Raw genomic sequence first — 22,184 nt, 5'->3', positions numbered from 1 at the left:
AGAGCATGTCTTGAATATATCAGTCTCCGAAAGAACACAGTGATGCTCGTTGTCGTTAAGAATCAATTTACACACCAAGATATGCGCCACTTTGTCTCCCATGTGAGCTCTTTCCAATAGGCAGTCTACAAGTGATTATCATGGCATGTTGTGGTTGCATGCTTTGTAAAGCAAGGCCCTCCTTGCTCTTCAGCTCTCTCTCTCTCTCTCTCTCTCTCTCTCTCTCTCTCTCTCTCCCTCCATGAGTTTTTCCCAATAGGCCATTTGCAAGTGTCGGTTTTAAAGGCATGTTGGTTGTTGCATGCTCTATCAGCCTCACATTTGTAATTCTCCAGGTTCATCGAGCACTACTCAACAAGTAGTATCACTAGAAATTTAATCTTTAGGTTGCAGTAGCTTTTTCATTGAAAAATATGTATTTGGCCTCAATACTCACTGATGGAGTCTTGAAAAGGAGCAACGGTGATTAGCAAGCCGTAGTGTCATTCATGTTGACATCGTCGAGAAGAAAGTAGTGAAACTTCTTCAAAGCATAATGTATTTTTATTCGAGATAACCATCAGCTTTTCAAGCACAAAAGTCACTGGCAATAGGATATATGTCTTTATTAGCTATGCTTAAGCTTTGCCAAAGTTGTTGTGCTTTGATTCTAGCTAGTGGGTCCTCGTTTTGCTTATAAGCAATCATATTATTAGTCGTTTATGCAACTTAGGAGACTCTTAAATAATGGGTATCGTATTGTACATGATTTCTCAAATTCACAACATCGATGCTTAATTTTTGCTAGAAGATTGAGAATAGTACTTTCAACAGACACACTACTGGTGACATAAGTATTAGCTTCTTTACATTTTTGCAAGACTTCATAGCTTATTAGGAACATCTTTAGAGTGGGGAATATTTGGCGTTCAAGAATCGAGTTGATAGTGAGAAGGGAGTAAAATAGGGGTAGTTTTCTTGTCTGTCTTTATGTGGCAACATTGAAGTTGGAAGACATATTTCCGGCTTTTGTATTTGAAACATGTTAAATTCTAAATTCCAAGAAGGCAAGAACGTACAAAAGATGGATAACAAAGAATAAACAAAACAAGGAGAAACGAGTAAAAGGATGTGTTAGCAGAGTGAACATTTTGTGTGGCAACATCGAAGTTGGAAGACATATTTCCGGCTTCTTCATTCGATACATGTTAAATTCGAAATTCCAAGAAGGCAAGAACACACAAAAGATGGATAATGAAGAATAAACAAAACAAGGAGAGACGGGAAAAGGATGTGTTAGCAGAGTGAACATGAAAGCCAAGCCATTCATGCAGAAGTATCGGTTTGGTTAGACTGCGGAATTAAAACTAGCATAGGAGGCGATTTTTAAAGGAGCTTTAACTAGTATATTACAATCTCAGTTATACATATTTATATTTCCCAAGGCAACAGGGCTAATGTTACGTAATAAGGGGCTAGGGATTTTTTTTTCTTTTTTAACCCTAATCTTAGATAGAAGTTGAGTTTGTGGATGAGTTAGTTATCACATAGCTTTCGACCATCTTGGGTAGCAAGGTGCTCTTGAATCCAAGCATGTGTAGGCCGTTTTTGTTCTTCCCTCTGTAGAGCTGCCAAGTGTTGGCGAGGATCAAACTCCCTGTTTGAGAATCTCATGTCTCTTGGTATTGGCGATTGAATGATAGAAGCCACTAATACTAGAAAGGGTTGCTGCCACATGTGAAGGGGGCAATACTCTTTTCTGCATGAGACACCTAATTTTGCGAAACTGTCTCTGTGAGGTCCTCTACATAGAAGGCATTTGGAATCCTGATATTGGTAGAGTGACGTCTTGTATGAGGCTCATAAATCATTGAAATTATCGGAAAGTGATTTGAGGTAGAAAGCTCGAAAGAAATGCAAACCGATCCACCTCTATCCAAAGCTCAATCTTCAACATAAAATCTGTAAATGCATGCATGGATGGGCGTCTGAGGTCTCCTGTTCGACCATGTGAACATGAGTGACTATGGCTGAGTGTGAAAGACATCATCCAACGAAAGATATCTGTCACTGAATTGAAATAGGAAAGCATCCAAGGTTGCTCTCTCTAAAGAATGAAATGCCTCCTTTTGTACCCACTTCTTGCCTGAAGGCAACTCCACCATGTTTAAGTCATCTCCTATAATCCATGAATTTGCAATGGGGGCCCAAGAGAGAAGTTTCTTCTAGAGAATGAGATAGGTCTCTCGATTGTTAGGGGCATAGAGGTTGAGAAGACCAACCTTATCTCCCCCAATCAAAAGAATAACCCATTATGCTTTGATGATACCATGCCCAAACATCAGATAAAGAATAGAAAGAATAGAATGCAAAATTCCACCCCTAGTGTCCAAAGTAGGTGACTAAAAAGTGAAAGCAATTTACTTGACTTTGCACATCTCTGGCATGCAACTTGTGTTCATGTATAAAAAGATTGTGAATAGAACTCTTTGTAACACTTGGATGGAGCTGACTATGTATGCGTTGCCGTTGGCAGCAATGTGACACACCACCAAGGACTTGTCTATTTTAACTAACAATCCTTATTGACAGAGGAAGTAGAATGGAACACCTAGCGGCGAAATCAATCCCTCCATGGGGGGAAGATCTCTTACTCGAAGGACGAGGGAGGGATCCAAGTCAAGGAAAATCCATGGGGGGTAGACTCGTCCACTTAAGAAGAAAGACATTTTGTCAAAAAGAATACCAATCGCTAGCTCATCGAAGGCAGAGGTTACAAACTCCTCCTTTGGAAAGTCTGCTAGATCTACCAGTGCTGCAAAAGAGTTCATGTGAAACAGGCCTAGCGTTGGGGTGCATAAAATCCCTACAATCCAAGCCAGGGAAACGGTATGCACTCCCCTCCCTCCTTCGATCCATGAAGGGGGACATGGACGAAGAATGGGGCTGCTCGGTAGGACCATGACCATGAAGAGTTGTCTAGGTTCTAACATTGGTCCTATCCAAGACTGAATCAACAATAGTTACTGTTGGGTTAAGGTGAGGAGCTGCAATTGTTGGGATATGTGTGATCAAGGGCTTGCTAGGAGCATGTGTGCATCCACTAGCAGTCATATGGTTGTATGTGTGTGTGTAGAAGAGGCACACTTAGTGTCATAGGCCATGAGACAGGTGATGATGTAACATGGGGTGGTGCCTATGATTGTGGAGGTCCTATGATTTAGGAGTTACCTCCATTGATGTAGGAGAGGTGCCATTGATTTAGGACACCCTCTCTCCATTTCTATAAAAGAGGGACTTCCCTCTTACAATAAAAAGAACACCCATTTGAATATCTCATGTGTTCTCACTCACCTCCATGATGAAGCTCTCCTCTCTCCCCAAGTTCCAACTTTTGGTATTAGAGCAGCATGATCCTCCTTGAGTCCTTAGCCCATTCTAGCTTTAATATGCGAGCTCATCATCTTCTTCTCCACCCTTCACCTTCTTCTTCATTTCTGCCCTCTCTCTCCCGAGATTTTGCTTAGCTCTGTTCTCCTCCATTAAGCGACCATTCCCAAAGCCCTTTGAGCTGAAGTTTCCTCTACTTGGGGCGTATCTTGGACACCAAGCATTCTCTGAAATTTTGCCTCGTTTGCCCGTGTCGACACGATCTGTGCTCGCCGATCTTTCAAGCGATTCCGCCTACAGATGCGACATTTCGTCAATTTCTCTGAGCCATAGGCGGCGACCTTATGAGCTAGCTGCTGTTCAATTTTGAGCGCATTTGGTCCACAAACAAAGGATAAAATGCAAAAAAACTAGTCGAATTTGGTGCTATTGTCCCAAGCGACTTGACGCAACATTGCGTCTCTTCTTGGTTGAGGATTCTCTCTGGTATGCAGGCTTCCATTTGCCTTTGAAAGTCCTCTCAAATCTTTTCTCTTCAGCTTCAATTGCACCCTTCAACTTCAGACTGTTCAATTTGCGGGTAACAGTGATATCTGCTTCTAATATGAACCATTGAACATGGTTAAGTACTAGAAAGTTTCATTATTATCTTAGTTATCTTTGGTCTTTTGGATGTATGACCATTGGAAGTGATCTGAGGCCTTTTGTAGCCTTATCTTTGGAGCACTGTCGTACAGTTTGACAGTTTTGATAAATGCTCGTATTTATGATATATTTTGAATTAAATATGTTTGAATGCTATTTTGTGAAGGAATAGATATTGCCTTGTAAGAGGTAAGACCTTCCTAATGGCTAACATGAGTAAGATAGATGGTCATTCTTTCCATACTTGGCAAACCAAGGTCAAGTTTATGAAGAAAGGTCTATGGAATATTGCTTGTGGAAAGAAGAAGAAACCTTTAACAAGAAAAGATGAAATAGCATGGACAGTGAAAGATGAAAAGGCTCTAGCAATTATTGCTTTGGGTCTTATTGATGAATATACTCATCACATTAATGGGAAGGACACTTCACATGATGCATGAAGACACTTAACAAGATATTTGGTGCCAAAGGTAAGCACTCAAAGATGAAGATACTTATTCACAAAATATTAGAATGCTTTTGTGGAAAGACCAGCCACATTGAGGAAGAGCTTGAAGACAAGAAGAAGATCAAGGAGAACAAGGAAAAGAACTACATCAACAAAGGTTTCAACAATGGCTCCTACTACAACTCCAAAGAGAATGAAGCATACCTTGCTAAAGGAAGAACTCCATCAACAAATGAAGAATCAAACTTTGTGGTAGAAGATAAAGACTATGCCTTTTGAGCACTTTGTCTTTTGAACTTTATTTATCATCACTTGGTCAAATTTTGAGGTTCTCTGCCTGGAGTAGTACTCTAGAAAGAATGTTATGTGTTTTGTCTTTTGTAAATCACCTCTGGTCACCATATGATGTAGGCCATGTGATCTGTGTTTGCCTCCATGGTAGCTCTTGCAGACATGAGAAACTAGGTCCACACAAAGGCCTATGATTCATTCTTGTACATGCAAGGGAGACAACCATTTTGGGAGGGTCTATCCCATTTTTGTAAACCTTGACCCTTGGGCACCTTTGCTAGCATGAGATCCTAGCTATAGATTTATTCTTGACCACCATGAGATGGCATGAGAAACTATGTGATTAGAAGTATCCTTGACATAGGAAGAGGCAATCCCTTGAGGGGGGGTATGTTGGGATGTGTGATCAAGGTCTTGCTAGGAGCATGTATGCATCCACTAGCAATCATATGGTTGTGTGTGTGTGTGTGTGTAGAAGAGGCACACTTAGTGCCATAGGCCATGACATAGGTGATGATGTAATGCAAAGGCCCCCACATGGGGTGGTGCCTATGATTGTGGAGTTCCTATGATTTAGGAGTTACCTCCATTGATATAGGAGAGGTGCCATTGATTTAGGATACCCTATTTCCATTTCTATAAAAGAGAGACTTTCCTCTCACAATAAAAAGAACACCCATTTGAATATCTCATGTGTTCCCACTCACCTCCATGATGAACTTCTCCTCTCTCCCCAAGTCCAACAACAATCAGGGCAACAGCTGAAGCAATAGTTTCCTGAGCTGTGTAAGGGGCAACAATAGTAACCTCATGTACAACTCTAGTGACAGCTTGAAAAGAATCACCAATATTACTAGTCGCAATTAGAACGACAATGTTCGAAGCCCCGATCGGGGCTGGGTTTGGGATGAGTGAGGGCCTCTGCTGATTTGTAGGTGGTGGAGGAGCAAAGACTATTACCGGAACCCATCGGTGGACAACGGGTGCTAGTTTTAGGTGTCAGTCTAGGAGTTTATGTGTGTTTCGGTCATTTTAGGGTTGATGTCCCAACCCTAATTTTATAGGGTTAGGGTTAGGGTGTAGTAACCCTAACCTATATAATTCATTGTATTGAGTCATTTTCTCATAATGCAATATATGGATTTCATTTGTGTGCTCTCTTGCTTTCTCCCTTGAAACCATAATTCAGACATGGTATCACAGCAAGTTCGAGACCTACCTCCAACCTATCCTAGCCTCTCTTTCACCTCATTTCTTCTCCCGTCATCCTCTCCACCCTTCGAGAGCACTTTTGTCGCAAAAAATTGGTCTTTTAATGCGAGGAGGGGATCGTTGTATTAGGTCTTTTCAGTACAACAATCTGTTTTCGACCCATGAAGCGCTTGTGGAGGCTTCTCCCTAATAGGCGACTGTTCCTAGGGCCTTGGCTGCAACTCCAAGGCATTTTTTAGCAAAGTCGGCCTGTTTTAAACCTGCTTTTGACCTCTTACAACATCTTCTCCCTGCTTTAGCCTTAGGCGCCTACTTTGGTGTAGTCTCGGGGCTTTCTCTTGGTACAGTGACTGCTCTTTTTGGCTGTTTCGGTCTACTGAAGCACCTCCCTCTACAGGTCGACTCATCTGCAGCCCCGCCCTTCAAGCTGAACGATTTGATGATCCTTTGCCTTTGGTAAGCCAAAGATGAGGACTGGATATTCAGCTTGGTTGATTGAAGGTGTCTCACATACCTTCTACCCTCATTCCGTATGGAGGAATGTTTGATATACGGAGTTTATGTGTGTTTTGGTCTTTTAGGGTTTATGTCCCAAATCCTAATTTTCTAGTGTTAGGGTTAGGGTCTAGTAACCCTAACCTATATAAGTCAATGTATTGAGTCATTTTCTCATTATGCAATATATGGATTTAATATGTGTGCTCTCTTGCTTTCCCATTATTCTAACAAGAAGTCCCGTAGGGATAAGCATCTGCTAGAGTGAGGTTTGAAAAGTTGATGCTTGTAAGCTTGCCTTCCAATATACTACGACTTGTGTGGTCTAGGGAGAAGGCAGAAGAAGCAATACGGGAGAGAGAGAGAGAGAGAGAGAGAGAGAGAGAGAGAGAGAGAGAGAGAGAGAGAGAGAAGAAGAAGAAGAAGAATATATTATCATCCTCTGAAGACCAAAAAATCGGCCTATGGGACTTGAGCAATACAAAATCCTCGTACACAAAGACTCCTCCCTTGGAGGGGAGGGTATTAAGAGAAACTACCTTTATGTCTTAGGTGAGTTCCTGTGCTTGAAAAGCTTATAGACAAACGTTCCTAAAGCTGGGGGTGACCCGCTATGTAGCATATCAGCCAGTCTGTTATGTCCCTCGAGAAGAGAGCTAAATGCTTTCCGGATGTGAGTATAGTAAGGGCATATCATTACCATGTGTTCTTCAGTTTCTGCCATTCCCTAGTCACATAATTGGCATATTCTGCTCTCTTTTGGCATACCTTTCCATCCTCCTATTTCAATCTGCAGCTGGTGTGATCGGGTGCGAAGTGAGGCCAAAGCTCTTCGCTTATGTATTGCCATAGGTGTGCAAATGTACTTCTGCGTGGCTGTTTCTCTTCCTGTATAAGTAGCCCAATATTCGGGGTTAATAAATGTACGGTAGTACTCAAACTTATCTCTGTTTTCAGCTGTTTGCCATTTCCTGTGTAGTGCATTCAGCAGGTCATGATGAAAGGCATCCTCATCTACCTCCTCTGGAGAGTAGTCCAAGTACCTCTCTACCTCCCATTTTTGGAACCATTTTTTTAAATCTAGTGCCCATCCAGATGCCAAAATCTTACCCTTATTCGTCTTTTGGTAAATGGAGAGAGAGAGAGAGAGAGAGAGCTTCAAAAGCTTGATAAATGGAGCACTCACATCAGTCTCTATTCCATAACAGAAACATTTGTAATTTCTGCCAGATCTTCTATTTAATCAATTATATAGTAAGTATGCATGATAGCCAAGAGATCTTGACATAATGTACAAAGTGTAAAGTCAGCTTTGCTTTGACTTTGCCAAGTTGACGGTTGTGAATTCTGTGTGTGTGTGTGTGTGTGTGTCCATTCTCCTGTAATACTTATGTGATTGAGATAGTACTATATACTAGCATCTTTTGCCAACAATTGGTATCAGAGCGACATGAGGTACTGAGGATCTGAGAGAGAGTATCGTTGAATGCAATTAGGTCGAGTGGTGTAGAGTAGACGGCGAGACAATAGTAGAGAAGTCGTCTGAGCAGGAGTGTGAGCGATCAAGTCAATTGTGAGAACCTGTGATTACCTTGCGTGAGAATTGTCGTTAAAACAAGACGGTGGTTGCACTGAATTGTTGTTGATCGCCAAAGTACAAACTCCATCGAGGTGATTGGTGTTGTTCCGAGCAAACCTTGATTTTGCTAGTTCATGATCGGCTTGTTCATGATCAAGCCGCAATTAGAGGACTGCATGCGCTTGAGGGCCCGAGCTCATAACCTGAAGAAGAGAATTCGTAGAAAATCTCTAAGATTCAAAGTCATCAAGGCACCCACACTCTCAAGAGGCCACGAATTGCACGAAGGAGAAGCACTGCCAATTGACGTGTGTGGACTGATACTTTTACAGTAGAGTAGAAATGGACATGTGGAACCTTGAAGGTTGGCTTTCTTGAAACATCAGTGATAAGATTTGATGGACGATTTCCCTTCTTGGCAGCTGTTTGCTGTTTGTGCGTCTTTTGTTCATGGAGAAAGGGTTGTGGGGTTTTGTGTCTGGTAGAAACGAGAAACCTACTAACAATGAGGAGAGAAAGCAGGCTTGGGAGCTTAAGAATGAAAAAGCTTTAGGGCTTCTTGGACATGCCTTAGGAGTAGATATTTTCCATCGTGTTGATATTTTCAAGGTGGCCACCCGAAACTGGAACACCCTTGAAACTTTGCTTGGGTCAAGAGTGAAAAACTCCAAAATAATGTTGAAGCAAGAAGTATTGTCTTTGCCAATAAGAGGAGATTCTTTAGCTACTCACCTCAATAGGATGCGGGCGAGTATGAAGCAGCTTCAAGATCTAAATGTTTCGTAGATACTTACAAGCCTTCCAGCTAAGTACTCCACACATACTTTCAGCTCGTAGTAGTAGGAGTTCGTTATGGCATTGGAATTTCCTCATTTTGTATGCATTAGTGGCAATTTTGGTTTGCAATCCCTCCTCGTTTTATGGGGGTTTTGTTAGCTTTAGTATTTGTGTGGTATGTGTGGTAAACCTCCAATGGGTGGTGAGAAGTATTAAGGTTAAAGGCAAGTACCGTGTGGCACTATTCCATGAAATACACAACGTGATGGCATCTACCACCTTTGAGAGACTCCTGGGTGGTTCTCAGCCCAACTCTCCCATGAGAGTTAGAGCTCTTGGGCATCGTGAGCAGGCAACAATCACGCATGGAAGGAACAGCATGAATCGGGATTGGCCATGGACTGCTGGGAATTCCTTTCACCTCTCCACGACCTCGAACTGTTCTCTATTGACCTCTTTATATTCGGTTCTGTTCATAGCAGCTCTGTGCGTGTGTGGATCATTGCCTTTGCTTCGACTGTGCAGTTTTTCTTTGTTCTCAGCCGTTGTGGCTGGAGAGATAGGTGCTTTTGTAAGCAGATGCAACAAGCTCCGTAGGGATGCACATCTGCTAGAGTGAGGTTTGAAAGCTCTATGCTTGTAACCATTATACTACAACTTGTGTTTCGTCTCTCTCTCTCTCTCTCTCTTTCTCTCTCTCCTTTCTCTCTATCAATTCCGAATACATAAGTGATTGAGATAGTACTGCACACTAACATCTTTTGCAAAAAATGTTCTTGCGGCCGGTGGAAGCAAATGGGGATTGACCTAATGAACAGTCGCCATTTGTCAATCCAGAGTGAGAGGTCGACTCAAATTGAAATAAATGGCTCTGTCCGTCTTGAGGGAAAGAGGGGGGGCTGGAGGGAGGGGGAAGCGGGAAAGATAAGGAGAGAGGAAGGGGGAGAGGCCTGAGAAGGGAGAGAGAGGAGGCTAGGGAGGGTTGAGAGGGGGTAGGGTAGAAGGAAAGAGGGCGCGGAGTAGGGAGAGGGGGCGTGGGGGGGGGGTTGAGAGGAAGTGGGGGGCAAGGAAGGGGTGCAGGGAGGTTGAGCAGAGGTGGGGGCAAGTAGCGGGTGTGGGGGAGATGAGAGGGCAAGCGGGGGGTGGGGAGGGGAGAGGGGGGGAGGCGGGGCGCAGAGAGGGAAGCAGGACGGGGAGCTGAGGGGGAGGCAGGGGTTGCGAGGGGAGTGCAGGAGGACGGAGAGTAGAGGCGGGGGGGGGCAGGGAGGGGAATTGAGGGAATAAAAGAGGATTTGTTCTCGTTTCAGGCAGTTTTGTCGAAGTATAGCCCACTTTTTCTCTTGTGGGTGCATTTTCAATCCATTTGGGTGTTCTGCTCGCTAATTTATGCAAAACAGTGATAAAATCAGCAGTTTGGTGCTAGTTCAGTCAAGTATTGGTACAATTTTCAACTCTGTTGGTGACCTAGTTTTGGTCCCAAATCCTGGACTATTGGTTGAACCATACAACCAAAAGCCACTGCCACCCTTCATTGCACATTGGATGGCTCTCGTCTCCACCTGTCACGTGTTTGCTTCTTGAGAGGAATTGGGCTTTGCGATTGGCTGTTTGGTTCAGGACGGAGGTGATTTTCAGTTTGTTGAGCCAGGCATTGGTTGATTTTTGAGAAAGGATTCTACATATCCAACACGAGACTTTTTTGGCAGATTTGAGATGCATCCTCAAGCCAAGTATTGGCTTCGGAAGTGATTAATATTTGCTTGAGCAGATTGTTCTCAGCACATGAACTTAGTTGAGTTTCTTTTGCCTCTTTTTGCTTGCTCCAATGGCATAACATGATTTGATTGATGTCTTTTAGATGCTTTTCTAGGAGGATAGCTTGGATGGCTCCAACCATCATCTCTAGAGTTTTATAGTGCAGAATCTTTTGGTTGCCAACAATTTATGGGACTATGTCAGATTGCGCCAAGCGCTCCGGGGGGGGAGGGGGGGCAGTTGTTACTTGTGAGCAGAGGAGGTGGGATACTCGTGATGCCCAAGCATTGTCACTGATTTCACTTAATGTCAAGAGGTTCATAATTCCTCATATTCGGTCTTGCCTTCATTGGGATATTTTGGAGAACTTGTATCAAGCTCGCAATGGGGCTAGAGTCTTTTTTGTGTGCAGAATGCTTGATGGGATGCACATGAATGAAGGCGACTCCGCAAGAAAGTGTCAATTGAATTCAATGACTAAGTCTTGAGTATTGACGAAGTTATTCCAGATGATGCAGTTTGTCTCCAATACCTTGACCTCCTCAACGGAGTCATATCTTTCCTTTCACATCTCGCTTAATCTTTAGGCTGGGAGCATAGTGCCATCAATTGAAAATTCAAGCTTTCCTTGAGCCACGTGTTACTCTATTTTTAGAGCTCAATGGCTATTTTCCTAGTTTGCTGCTTGCCTATGCTTAGGTTGCTTGCTTTTCGATTTATTCGATGTGATTGCTTAATCATCCATGCTCGCTTGATTCATCCCGATTGTCGTCTCTTCGCTTCAACTTCTTTTCAATAACCTACCCGGCCTTTCCTCCTGTTACGACGTTAGCAGTGTCACTTGTGCTTTGGATTCACTCAAACTCAGTGGTCTATTCTTTCCTATAATCTCATCTTGCCTTTTCTGCGGATGTTAGCAATGTTAGTCTCGCTCCATCTTTCACTCCGTCTTTCCTCCGTTGTAGCCTCAGTTCTTAAGGACATTGCCCGTTGTAGCCTCAGTTCTTAAGGACGTTGCCTTATAAGTGCTTCAGTACCTTCAACAATGAAGCATTTAGTGCACATATCAGCCCATCTTGATTCAATCCCGCAAGATGTTGGGTATCTTCCTCAAGACGATTGCCAATGGACCTGAGGCATTCACTTCGCCCTTGTGGAGCAAAATTAGCGTGGACTTGGACGCATTAGGACTCTGTATGCATGAAATTCGCTGAGGTTTCTCCCTCCTGACATCATGGTATAACAGATTTTGGTAGATTGAGAGCTCGATCCATCGGTAGATGCATGATGCAGTGGTGGATGCCTTGCAAATTTAAGTTGTTCCATTGTCTATTGACCAAGTATATGGGTAGAGTACTTCTAAGTGCAATGCTGTATGCAAATCTTTGGTGCCAATGGATGACTTATTCTGAGGGTAGACTAGAAAACCTTGCTGGCCTCTGACAGTGCTAAGGATTGTCAAAGTTAGTGAATGAGGTCATCTTGGGCCCTAGGAACAATGCGTTTTGCATGTTGCCAAAGCTAGGATTTTGGCAACTGATTCTTAGGACAGCCATGCTCCTCACGCATGGTTCAATGCTCATGCAGTCAAGATTCTACTCTCAAATCACACATGACCTGATCTCACATTCCACCATCACAGTCCTGTCGTGGTCCATTGCAATATCAAGCTACTGCTCAGTCGGACAGAAATACATACATCTAGCCTTCCAGGTTGGAAATCTACTTCGCCAAAAAGTGAAATCTACTTTGTTTGTAGGGATAATAATTTACCCAATTCAGCTACTAATCGTCTTTCTCTTCATCATTCATCTGCTGTAGCCAGAGCTTGCAAGCTCGTTGGAGCTACCAAGTGTTACATATAGTTCATCTATTGATATGGACTAAATACGTATAGAGTATGTAGATCTCTTATTTACAACGGTTTTAATCTATTTACGAGTGTGGGGTTCTTCGTTTTGATAACTCTCGTTCTCTCTCATGTACGGCACATGTGGATTCGTGTTCAGTTACCAGACACACGATTGACCTTTATTGCAGTCTGTTACTTTTCCCCAGACACATCATCTTATGTGCGAGAGGTCACCACTAACGGGCACAACCCATATGAGACTATTTACGATGATATCAGAGAGTTCTCCAGACACGGGGACACTCTCCTCCTTGGTGACTTCAATGCACGTACTGGGAACATAAAGGTGGGCCTGTTAGATTTTGATGAGAATTCCGTCATAGTACTGGAGATGGATGCAGCAGAGTTGGGGATTGTGAGGCAGTCGACAGATGTAGATGCACCAGTGACAGCATATGGGATACATTTACTCGAGTTGGGGGCTATACATGACTTGATCATATATAGTGGTCTCCAAAGATGGCCATCATCTGGCGGGCTCACCTATTTTCCATATGGAGGGGGGAGTAGTACGGTAGACTACCTGCTCGGTCCACTAGCATTTGCCCCATAGATACATGATTTTACTGTGCTGCCTCCTCCACTCGGAGCCAACCACTCATATCTTACCTTTTGTATATCAGTCGCCACGCCAGCCATGAGGAGGGGCTCCCCCACCACCCACTCGCGTTCAGATCCATTTCGACCATGCTCTTGACCTGGTGTACGTGAGCCACCTGGCTTCTGAGCTTCCAGTACTACTTGGAGATGGGATGGACCTCGCACATGCATCAGACACCCTTATATCGGTGATACAGGATGTTGCCACCAGATCCTCTCCCACGACACGATCTGCACGAGTTCCAGATGGGAAGATGTCCTAAAATCCCTGGTTCGACGATGAGTGCAGAGAGATGACAGCCCACCTTACACGTGAGCGAGCACTGGGACATTTGACTTAACCAGAGGCTCAACGAATCTCACGCCGAGTGACACGGCATAAGAAGCTGGCTTTCCTCATGCACAGGATGGATGAGGTGATCAATTCCTTTCGCGGAGGAGATTCTACTTCGGGATGGGGGCTCTTGTCAGAAGGGAAGTCACCCCTTCCCATTACAAATCCCGCAGTTTGGCATACATATGCTTGCTCTCTATATGATGTCCCAGGTCAGCCACCACTTGATATGTCCTCTGCTAGGACCCACCACATGTCATTTGTTTACTTCGTAGAATGTGCAAGCTTCCCTTCTTCGGCTTCATAACCGGCGATCACCAGATCATGAGGGGCTATGCACTGAGCATTTTGCGTATAGGGAAGAGATCTTGACCCCGATCTTAGCACAGTTGCTCAACCATGCCGTATGCATGGCTTCCCACTTACATGGACAACAGAGAAGCTTGCAACCAACGAGGTTGGTTGGGAGAATAGACTAAGTGCCTTTGCCTGTGACTCAACGTAAAACTAGAAGCAAATATATTGGAGTGTGTCACTGTGAGATTAGCTCTTTGAGGTGAACCTTACTAAGAAGCCCCCCGGGTCAGACCAAAGGGTACCATTACAATTCCACACAGCCATTCTCAGCTTAGGCTTTAGATTGTGGACATGATCGTAGTAGCTCTGCTTCTTGGCATCTGGCACCGTCTTGAGATCAACGCTTAGGAGTGTCTAGTGCATTTTTAATCATGCTTTCAGTGATGGTAATCTTCAGACCTTGACAAACTATTTGCCTATCCTTCACATTCACCTCTTGTACCAACCTGGTGAAGTTGTTGAGAGAATCCAATTTGTGCTTTTGAAGAGCGAGTGAGGACTCCCATATGTCACGATTTCAAGATCAGGGGAGGAGAGATCCACCAGAAGTGGAAGAGCTAGAGGAGGTCCTTCAGATAGAGCAGATTGTGAATCATACTGTTTGCAAAGGCCAATTTTACAAATACCTTGTAAAATTCAGAAACTATTCGGCATTGAATGCCAAGTGGATGGATGAAGGATCATCCATAGGTCCTTGATATTTACAAGGAAGCTTTTTAGTTGAGGTCAATTGAATAGAAGTTGAGGAGATGTCACCAAGTTGTAAATACTTCAAGTCAAACTTCGAGCTGACCATTTTATTTGATTATAATTATGGGGTTCTTTATTTATGTAATTATGGTCAAGGAGTTATTTTCTATTGGTCAAAGTATTGACTTCGATCAAAGCTACTTAAGTAAGCCTAACCTTGGTTAGGGAGACTTGGCTTACGCCAAGAGGATTAATTGCAGTTAACAAGAGAACCACAAAGCTGACTACAGTAAGAGAGTGTTGACTTCGGTCAACGAGGCTTGGCTTCGACCAAGGAGGGTTGACATTGGTCGACCAAGTTATTCCGATTGGTCAGAGAGATTTGATTATAATTAAAGGCATCTTGACCTCAGCCAAAGAGGGTTGACCTCTGTTAACCAGAGAAATAATTGTTTATGTGCATGTGTTTGCTTAGTGGGGATGCTTAGAAAGACTAGGATTAGTCTAAAGTTCATTTATGCATGCAAAGCACTAATGAGTAATGGGTGCCATGGCTATGCGCATTTGATTAATTGTTGCAAGTACAAGAGAGTGGTTTAATACCCAAGCTCTATGAACCCTAGCTCATATCCAGTGCTCTGTGTGTGTGTTTGTTTGGGTTTGTTACTGGGCATTTTGGACTCTATGGAAGAATAGAAATCATAGTCTTTGGTGATCCCACTTTTTCCATTTTGGCTTTCTTTAGACACTCTCTGCCGCAATCTTTCTATGACTGCTTGCAAACAAAGTGCATAGCTCATGATGTATATATGTCTTATATTGAGGTTTTCTCTTGATGTATTTGGGCACTTCCCTTTTGGGGATAGTGACTCTGTAATATAACGCAAAAGCAATTTCACCAAAAAAAAAAGTGTGCGTGTGTGTGTGTGTGAGAGAGAGAGAGAGAGAGAGAGAGAGAGAGAGTTGTATTAACATCATCGGGAGGCCTCACGGGCCTATGAGACAAAGTGCAATCAACAAAGTGGCCGCCCCTCAACATGATCATGAGGCAGTCAACATTGCTCATGAGTAGTGGGCATTTGTTGTGACATGCTAGTACCATCTAGAGAAGCATGCTATAGCCTTGTTTGTCTCATATTCTGAGTCAGATTGGTACTTTGACAGTGGTGCTTCTAAGCACATTACTTCCTGCTCTCTCTTTTAATCCTTGGGGGCTGCTTCTCATGGTGGCATTGTCACTTGTGCCAATAATGCATCCAATCCAGTGAAGGGGATTGGCCAGGTTGAGGTCACTTCTGTGTCAGGGGATATAGTCTAACTTTTGGAAGTGCTTTATGTTCTAGGTATAAAAAAGAATCTCATTTCTATCTCAGCCATCTCCCTAAATGGATTCGGGTTCTTTTTTATGGTTATCGTTGTGCTGTGTAGGACAATCCGTATGATGACTGCATTGTACTTACTGGGCCACTTTCCAGTGGTCTGTACTATCTTGATGCCTATGAAAAACTGCTAGCTATTTGGTCTCTGAATCTGTCATTTCAGATTCACAAGTGTGGCATGATTCTTGCCATGGCTGAGAATGAAAGTGGGACAAACTCTTGACTCTCCGCACTGGCAAGGGGGGTGAGTATATGTCCCGTGAATTTTCTGTTTTTTAGCAGCCTGGAGCATAATTCATCAGTGCTCAATGCCATACACTCCGCAACAGAATGGGCTTGTTGAGCGTTAAAATCAGACATAAATGGAACTGGGCAGATGCATGCTTATGGTAAGTCTTTGACTAAAAAATTTTGGCTGGATGCCATCATGTTTTCCAACTATGTACTCAATAGAGTACCCACACGGGCATTGAAGACCATTACTCCCTATGAAGCATGGACTGGCCGGAAGCGTGTGATATTCCACCTTCGGGTGTTTGGGTCATTGGCATATGCACATGTTCCATCTTAGTTGAGGCATAAGCTAGAGGATAAGGCCATCAAATGCATTTTCATTGGCTATAGCTCATAGAGCAGAGGATATCACGTGTATCAGCCTAGCACAGGGAAGCTTAGCATCAGCAGAGATGTTTTTACTGAGAATGTTGCTTTACCTTGGCTGAACTGCGAAAAAAAGCCATCTGTTGAGCCTCTGATGTATTTGATGCCATATTGCGCTTCACCGCTTCAGATGCCGCTGTAAATCCAACTCCACATGCTTCTAGCAGGTCATAGCCTCCTCTTGCTGCCCATGTTGAGCCTGATTTGTAGCCACATGATGATCATGCTATTGAACATGCAATGATAGAGGAACGGGCTGTCATTAGACAGCAAAAATGAGTTCCAAGGTGACTCTTGGATACTCTACAGGACAGCACGCAAGCTGAGCCCTTGGCTGCCCACACCAAAGGTGGTCAAATACAAATGGATGCCAATTTTCTTCATGTTGCTTTGATTGTTACAGCATGCAATGAGGAATCTCTTTGTTATAAGGATACATTTGATAGTAGAGAATGGATATATGCCATGAAAGCTGAGCTTGATTCCATTTATGCGAATGGCACATGGGAGTTGTGTGACTTGCCAGCAGGCAAGCATGCCATAGGCACTAAGTGGGTCTACAAATTGAAGCGGAGAGCTGATGGCATTGCTGTTCACTACAAAGCTCGCCTTGTTGTGAAAGGCCCTGCCCAACAACATGGCATTGACTTTGCGGAGTCATTTGCTCCCACTTCATGCATCACGACCTTTCGGTGTGTCATTGCTCTTGCATCCGATAGGCAGTGGGAGGTCCACCAGCTGGACATTAAGACCTCTTTCCTTCATGGGGATTTATAGGAAGATGTCTATGTCACCCAAACTCCAGGCTTTGAGGTTGAAGGTTCTGAAAATAAGGTATGCAGACTGAAAAAGGCCCTCTATGGTTTGAAGCAGGCACTACATTCCTTTTTGCTATGCCTTGGATTTCAAAAGAGCCCTATAGAGACCACTCTTCCAGAAGAGTGAATCGGGATTCCTGATTTTAATTCTTTATGTGGATGACATGCTTATGACTGGGCCAGACACTAAAAACATTGCAGATTTCAAGGCAGGTTTGCAGAAATCATTTGCAATGTCAGATATGGTCCGATCGCACTTCTATTTGGGCATCCAGTTTGCTAATGTTGAGGGGGGCATAATGATGAGTCAATCCAAATATATTGGCCAGCTCTTGCACCACTTCCAATGCGAGGTTTGTAAGCTGGTTTCTACTCCATTAAAACCATTTCTCCTTCGATGAAGGATTCTTATCAGTAGGCTTCGGGCTGCTTTATTTACTTATGTCCTACCCGGCCTGATTTGCAGTATGATGATTCCAGGTTAAGCAGGTACATGCACAAGCCCAGCATGCAGCATTAGCAGGCAGTGAAGCGGGTCACTTGAAGGCCACACAGCATTTAGGATTGTTTTATAGTAATCAGCCTTCATTGGATTTGCATGCATTCATGGATAGTGATTGGGCAGGTTGTTCTGACACCCGCGTGTCACACAACGGCAACTGTTTCATGCTTGGCTCTTCATGCATCTCTTGGTTCAGCAAGAAACAATCTACAGCTACCACTTCTAGTTGTGAAGCTGAATACAGGGCAGCTTTCACAACTACGGTAGAGTCTATTTGGTTCCTTAAGTTACTCTCACATCTTCATGTCAGCCAAGACACTTCTAGTGTCATCTACACTGACAGCTAGAGTGCTTTAGCAGTTACACAAAATCCACTGTTTCATGCGCGTACGAAGCGCATAGACGTCCAGTTTTATTATGTTTGAGAGCGACTGTCAGCTAGAGATATACGATTTTCTTACGTTCCCACGGAGGATAACTTAGTAGATCTCTTCACAAAGGCTCTACCACAACCCAAGTTTGAGGCTTTTCGTCATGCCTTACACTTGGAACCATTTATTATGTGATGTTGATCTCCTTGTACTTGCTATATCCATCTTGGACAAAAATGTACAATCATGATATAGTTTCCAGGTAGGTTTGAGATGTATCGAGGATACTTAAGTCATACCATGGAGGGGGGTTTGTTAGCACATAGCCTTGGTATGACCTCGTAGGCTAGTTAGGAAAATTAGCATCCACTACCATAGAGACAAGGGTGTCTGGGACGTGGTCAAGGTCTATATCATCTCCAAGTAGGGTCGGGAGCTCCTGGGCCAAGTGGCTCACATAAACTGAATCAAGGGCATGGTCAAAGTGGATCTGAACACGAGCGGGCATGGGAGGGACCCTCCCAATGTTTGGCATAGTAGCAAAAACTCGAAAGGCTAGGTATGAATGGTCAATACCTAGTGAGGGGGAGGCACAACAAAGTCGTGTATCCGTGAGGCAAAGGATAAGGGGCTTAGTAGGTAGTCCATTGTACAGGTCTCCCCGCCATGTGGGAAGCAAGTGAGCGTGCCAGATGCTGGCCATCTCTAGAGACCATTCTATATAATCAAGTCATGGACTGCACCCAATGTCGTCCATACCCTGCCACGTATGGTGCCTCTGCAGAGAGAGAGAGAGAGAGAGAGAGAGAGAGAGAGAGAGAGAGAGAGGTCCGTGGGAGGCCTCACGAGCCTTCGGGACAAAAAGCAACATGTCAAACTGACTTGCAACATCTGGATAAACCAGAGAATCGAGGAGTACTCAAGGCATTTCAGCTCGAAATTATTATAGCATACATCTAAACACTAATCCTATCATAGAATGGTCTTCATTACATCAGTTTAGGACTGAGATTCTTTGGGTTTAGATTAGAGAAGAAGAAGAAGAAGAAGAATATATTATCGTCCTCTGAAGACCAAAACCGGCCTATGGGACCTGGGCAATACAATATCACAAGTACATGAAAGCTCCTCCCGAAGATGGGAGGGTGGAAAGAGAAACCACCTTCTAGGATTCAGGTGGATTCCTATGCTTGAAGAGCTTATACACAAATGTTCCTAAAGCTGAAGGTGACCCTTTATGCAGCAAATCAGCCAGTTTGTTATGTCCCTCAAGGAGGTGATTGAACTCTTCCCTAATGTGTGCATAGTGAGGGCATATCATTACCATGTGTTCTTCTGTTTCAACCATACCTTGATCACATAGTTGGCATATTCTACTCTCCCTTGGCATCTTTTTCCATCCCCCTGTTTCTATTTGCAGCTGGTGTGATCGGGTGCGAAGTGAGGCTAAAGCCCTCCGTTTATGCACTGCTATAGGTGTACATATGTACTTCTGCGTTGTTGTCTCCCCTCCTGTATAAATTGACCAATATTCGGGGTTGATATATGTGCGATAGTACTCAAATTTATCTTTGTTTTCTGCTGTTTGCCATTTCCTGTGTAGTGCATTCAGCAGGTCATAATGAAAAGCCTCTTCATCAATCTCCTCTGAAGAGTAGTTTAAATACTCTTCTACTTCCCACTTCTTGAACCATTTTTTTAGGTCCTGTGCCCATCCGGATGTCAAAATCTTGCCCTTGTTTGTCTTTTGAAGCTTCTGACTTTCATTCCATGCTCTCTTTGGTAGCCTTTCATTATCCATGCACTTGACCTTTGTGATGTATCTGAGTACTCTCTTCAGAGCATGTAGCTCTATGGGTATACATCCTGTCTCTAGGAGTAACAAAGAGTATGGTGTAGTAGCCTTGATGCCCAGGTGCCTCCTAATGAAAGACTTTTGCATTTTCTCTATCTCATTCCACGTTGATGGAGATATACTCCCACCCCATACCTCTACTCCGTAGAGTACTGTCTGTATCACATATGCCCCAAAGATCATATTTCGTACTTGCCACCTTCTCGTATTGCTATTGTTGCACTCATTTTCAAATTGGAAGTATTTTGCCCATCCTGCATCAAGTCTCCGTTGCACACAGCTGTTCCATCTATTATTGGCGGGGATTTCAATACCCAAGTATTTGAATGAGTGCACTGTCTCAATGGGTTGTCCTTTATATAAGATTTGGAGGGGGCTGCTTGGCTGTATAGTCTTGACTATCATGAGTTTAGTTTTGTTGACATTAATAGCCATCCCACTCTCTGCACAAAATATGCTGAAGATATCCATCATTTTTTGCATCTTACTTTCACTATCAGTGAAAACAACCACATCATCTGCGTAGAGAGAGAGAGAGAGAGAGAGAGAGTTGCATGTGAGTGTAAAAGAGAGGCTGACTGTATACCCCTCAGAGGATTTTGTTGAAGGCCTAACAGCGTGACATATTTCAAAATCCTTGTTGTTCATGACCCATTTACCTGATTGGATTGAGCACTCATGTGGAATGAAAGCTATGTTGGTACGTTTACTCGTGAAATGAAAGCTATGTAGGTACGTTTACTCGTCAAACCTTTATTGACTGCTTTTATTTTTCTGTTCTGGCTTGGCAGATATTGAGTTGCGTGACACAGCAAGTGTGGCATATGCTCTTATAAAAGCAAAGCAAGGTTTGAGATGTTTTTAAAGATACTTTTGCACAAATGAGAATGTTGAGTGTCAACGTTCAAGTTCTCTCTATTAAAGAGAAATCCAGTCTTTCAGGGTGTCAATCTAGTTAACTTTCTTGCCTCCATATGTTTTTGTTCATCATGCAAGTTCTTATTACGATCATGGAAAAGATTCCTGTAGTGCATGTATGAAAGAACCTTTCTAATTTCTTTCTAAAATGTTTTGCAGGTGAGATGGTTCTAGATGTTGGCTCTGCCGGGTCAGAGCAAAGGCGTTTAGAGAGGGTTCATGAAATGACCAAAGTAGATGATCTACAGGGGCCTGAAACTCCTGCTTATGTTCCTCTTTGTATTCAGGTATGGTTTATGCACATTCATTTTAATTGTAAGACACAGTCTTCAGTCAGTCATTAAATATAGAAGTTTTGTGTGTGATTTTGTAATTTTTCTTGACAGGATCCTCGGAGTTATTTTGATTCACAGCAGTCCAGTGCTAGGGGAGCAGGATCAACAGCTGTAGGATCGAGTAAATCAATAGCGCCTGTGTCATTATCACCACAGCAAGCTCTTTTCAGTTTTAGGCAGCAGCATACTGAGCTTCGAGAAAACAGTTTAAAGGATCTAGTCATTGTCCCAGAGATATCATCAAGGGTAATTATTGCCACCTTCTTTCTTGTTTTGATTGTATGTCACATTCTGTGTAGCCAAACAAGGAAAGCAGTTGCAAGTTAGGAGTTCGTTTTACATATCATTGGCTTAGAGCCCTATTTGGAGCAAGAATAAGTCAACCACTTATGGAAGATTTGCACTGTACTGACACAAGTAGAAATCTAGCAGCTTAGTGTTAGCTGTTTGATTTTCATGCTAGAAGATATAGTAAGCTAGTTAAATTATGATATAAATAGGAAGGTTTAGGAAACATGTACGCTTCAGGCATGTCTAAGTGTACTTAAGTGGATGCTAAAATGACAAATGAGGCTCTTGTGCCTCCCTAGAGCTGTTTTGTGAGAACGTTTCCCTTCGCACAACCAACATTTGAGACGGGATGTCCCATGTCACCAAGCACTCTGAAATATTTTGCAAGGAAAACATGGGTAAATAATTTGTCAGCAATAAAAGGAACAGGCTGAGCTGCTGCAGCTTGCATAGTTTCATGGTGGGGGTCACATCATCAAAGGTTGTAGTGATAGATCATTGCTGAATTCCAGTTTATGGGATCTTTCCAAGAATCCACTTGTAAAGCTAGAACCAATAAACTTATTTGTAGAGCTTAGGACAATATGTTAA

General features: G+C 43.2%; 1 protein-coding gene across 2 annotated transcripts in view; it reads left to right on the top strand.

Moving 5' to 3' along the window:
• The window catches only part of LOC147889335 (general transcription and DNA repair factor IIH subunit TFB1-1-like), a 105,797-nt gene that overhangs the window by 48,288 nt on the left and 35,325 nt on the right, over positions 1-22,184 (top strand). For both annotated transcript variants that reach the window (XM_087391537.1, XM_087391538.1), the window contains exons 13-15: positions 20,841-20,897; positions 21,127-21,254; positions 21,354-21,548. In XM_087391537.1, the coding sequence (XP_087247663.1) occupies positions 20,841-20,897; positions 21,127-21,254; positions 21,354-21,548 (380 nt within the window). The remainder of the gene's footprint in view (positions 1-20,840; positions 20,898-21,126; positions 21,255-21,353; positions 21,549-22,184) is intronic.

The sequence above is a fragment of the Dipteris shenzhenensis genome, chromosome 20 (genome assembly GCF_047967505.1).
Source record: "Dipteris shenzhenensis isolate YYH24624 ecotype China chromosome 20, Dip_SZ_1.0, whole genome shotgun sequence".
NCBI classification, from domain to species: Eukaryota; Viridiplantae; Streptophyta; class Polypodiopsida; order Gleicheniales; family Dipteridaceae; genus Dipteris; species Dipteris shenzhenensis.
This window is presented reverse-complemented; position numbering and strand designations above follow the sequence as displayed.